General features: G+C 43.9%; 1 protein-coding gene across 5 annotated transcripts in view; it reads right to left on the reverse strand.

Annotated features, from left to right (window-relative positions):
• The window catches only part of LOC123484642 (autotransporter adhesin BpaC-like), a 1,028-nt gene extending 496 nt beyond the window's left edge, over window positions 1-532 (reverse strand). For 3 of the 5 annotated variants that reach the window (XM_045215200.1, XM_045215201.1, XM_045215199.1), the window contains exon 1: window positions 1-398. This exon is cut by the window's left edge. In XM_045215200.1, the coding sequence (XP_045071135.1) occupies window positions 1-398 (398 nt within the window). The other 2 variants (XM_045215202.1, XM_045215198.1) reach the window with 1 other exon arrangement.
• Between the last annotated feature and the right edge of the window lie 2,495 nt (window positions 533-3,027).

Raw genomic sequence — 3,027 nt, forward strand, 5'->3', positions numbered from 1 at the left:
TGCTCCGCCGTGTCCTGGCCTGTTGCTCCCACAGAGCTGAGAGGAGCTGCCCTGCTCCGCCGTGTCCTGGCCTGTTGCTCCCACAGAGCTGAGAGGAGCTGGCCTGCTCCGCTGTATCCTGGCCTGTTGCTCCCACAGAGCTGAGAGGAGCTGGCCCTGCTCCGCCGTGTCCTGGCCTGTTTCTCCCATAGAGCTGAGAGGAGCTGCCCTGCTCCGCCGTGTCCTGGCCTGTTGCTCCCACAGAGCTGAGAGGAGCTGCCCTGCTCCGCCGTGTCCTGGCCTGTTGCTCCCACAGAGCTGAGAGGAGCTGGCCTGCTCCGCTGTATCCTGGCCTGTTGCTCCCACAGAGCTGAGAGGAGCTGGCCCTGCTCCGCCGTGTCCTGGCCTGTTTCTCCCATAGAGCTAGCATGATGACCCTGCTTTGCACCTGTGCAACAATATCTTCTGTGACAGCATGGGCAGCACCATTGAGGGCCGGCTGTTTTAAGTCTATGGTTGCCCTCCTATACCTAGTAGTACTTTCTAGTAACATGCATATGATGACGAATGATCAACTGGACTGTTAACCCCTGACCTTTTCTTCTTTTCTGTCTTATTTGGCCTTTGTTCTATGGTGTGTTGTTGTATTTCCTGTCTGACTGTTTCATAGCGTAAAGTAATTAACCCTCCACAAGCCAAAGCCCCGACCCCCTGAATGCTTGACGTGCTCCTTTATGTGATGATCAACTAAAGACTCTGTGTTTTCTAGTAACATACGTTTATATACTGGGTTTATTATAATAACAATGTCTAATGGAGGAAGATCAATGATGACAACAGAAGCCCTTGTTTTAATATAATTCACTCTAACCTTGGGGTCAACAGAAGCCCTTGTTTTAATATAATTCACTCTAACCTTGGGGTCAACAGAAGCCCTTGTTTTAATATAATTCACTCTAACCTTGGGGACAACAGAATGCCTTGTTTTAATATAATTCACTCTAACCTTGGGGTCAACAGAAGCCCTTGTTTTAATATAATTCCCTCTAACCTTGGGGTCAACAGAAGCCCTTGTTTTAATATAATTCACTCTAACCTTGGGGACAACAGAAGCCCTTGTTTTAATATAATTCACTCTAACCTTGGGGTCAACAGAAGCCCTTGTTTTAATATAATTCACTCTGACCTTGGGGACAACAGAAGCCCTTGTTTTAATATAATTCACTCTAACCTTGGGGACAACAGAAGCCCTTGTTTTAATATAATTCACTCTAACCTTGGGGACAACAGAAGCCCTTGTTTTAATATAATTCCCTCTAACCTTGGGGACAACAGAAGCCCTTGTTTTAATATAATTCACTCTAACCTTGGGGACAACAGAAGCCCTTGTTTTAATATAATTCACTCTAACCTTGGGGTCAACAGAAGCCCTTGTTTTAATATAATTCACTCTAACCTTGGGGACAACAGAAGCCCTTGTTTTAATATAATTCCCTCTAACCTTGGGCACGGATATCTATGTTAGTGGGCTGGAATATGACAACAGAAGATCAACGATTGGTTATGTTTACATTGAAAACTCAGTTTTTATTGGTCAGGTCTTATGTCCTTTTAACAGTTTGGGCATCCTGATTTTAGATGATCGCGTGTCGATTGGCCTTAATACTTCCTGTTTCACTGCCTCAGACCCTTACCCTCCGTCTACTGTCTCTCTCTCTTTTCTTCCTGTTCCCAGGTTGTGTTCCAAATGGCACCCTATTTAGTGTGGGAAAAGGTCACGCGTGCTCTAGTGCGCTAAATCTTTTAGTGGTCAAAATAGGGCTCTGGTCAGAAGTAGTGAACTATAAGGGAATAGGGGTTGTCTCCCTCAGTCTGAAGGTCTCATTCTTTCTCAGATATGTGCCTTCCAGCTTTCCGTAGCGTGGCCGTTGTTGTTCAGGCCGGCCAAAACAGCGACTTGACCCAAACTTACCTGCATTGGTACTTCCCCTAATATACATATTGTATGTGTCCAAAATGGCCCCCTGTTCTCTATAACGTGCCCCGTAGGACTCTGGTCAAAAGTAGTGCACTATATAGGGAATAGGGTGCCATTCTCTGGTCTAAAGTAGTGCACTATATAGGGAATAGGGTGCCATTCTCTGGTCTAAAGTAGTGCACTATATAGGGAATAGGGTGCCATTCTCTGGTCTAAAGTAGTGCACTATATAGGGAATAGGGTGCCATTCTCTGGTCTAAAGTAGTGCACTATATAGGGAATAGGGTGCCATTCTCTGGTCAAAAGTAGTGCACTATATAGGGAATAGGGTGCCTTTTCTGACGTGCCAGTTGGCTGCGTCTCAGATAATGCCGTTTTCCCCCCTTGTAGTGCACTATAAAGTAGTGTACTATAAAGTAATGTACTGTAAAATAGTGTACTATAAACTAGTGTACTATAGAGGGTGTTGAGACTGGCAACAATAATATCGTTGGAGCTCAGGAGTTAAGATAATGCTGGTGTTTTTGCCTAGTGTCAAAGATCCCATTTTCTGGCTATGCCTCTTGTGATTTATCATTTTAAAGAAGTATATCAATTTTATTTTGTATTTTATACAGTATACTGTATTGTATTCTATCATATTTATGTCTTTTTGTTTAAAAAAAACAACAAAAAACAGACAAACTTCAACAGTATTGAAAATCAATGAATGTTGGTACGAACGAATGCTTGTAAACAAAATAAATAAATAATGAAGTGATGTTTTGTGTCCATCTGGTGAACTAGCTGAATCAACCGGAAGGAGAGGAAGAAAACAAATGATTTTCTGGTTATGTTGACGTTTGGTGACGCTTAGCATTGGATTTTAGGAACAGTGATGGTTCCATTCCAAGACTAAGGGAGAGTTGCAAAATTGCCGGAAACTTTCCCAAAATTCCAAGGTTTCCCCAGAAATCCCTCTGAAGGTTCTGGAATCTGGACGGAATAAGTAGGAAATCCGCGAATCCTCCAACCGGGAAATCCACGAATCCTCCAACCGGGAAATCCGCGAATCCTCCAACCGGGAAATC

This window comes from Coregonus clupeaformis, unplaced genomic scaffold (assembly GCF_020615455.1).
Source record: "Coregonus clupeaformis isolate EN_2021a unplaced genomic scaffold, ASM2061545v1 scaf0390, whole genome shotgun sequence".
In the NCBI taxonomy this organism is placed as follows: Eukaryota; Metazoa; Chordata; class Actinopteri; order Salmoniformes; family Salmonidae; genus Coregonus; species Coregonus clupeaformis.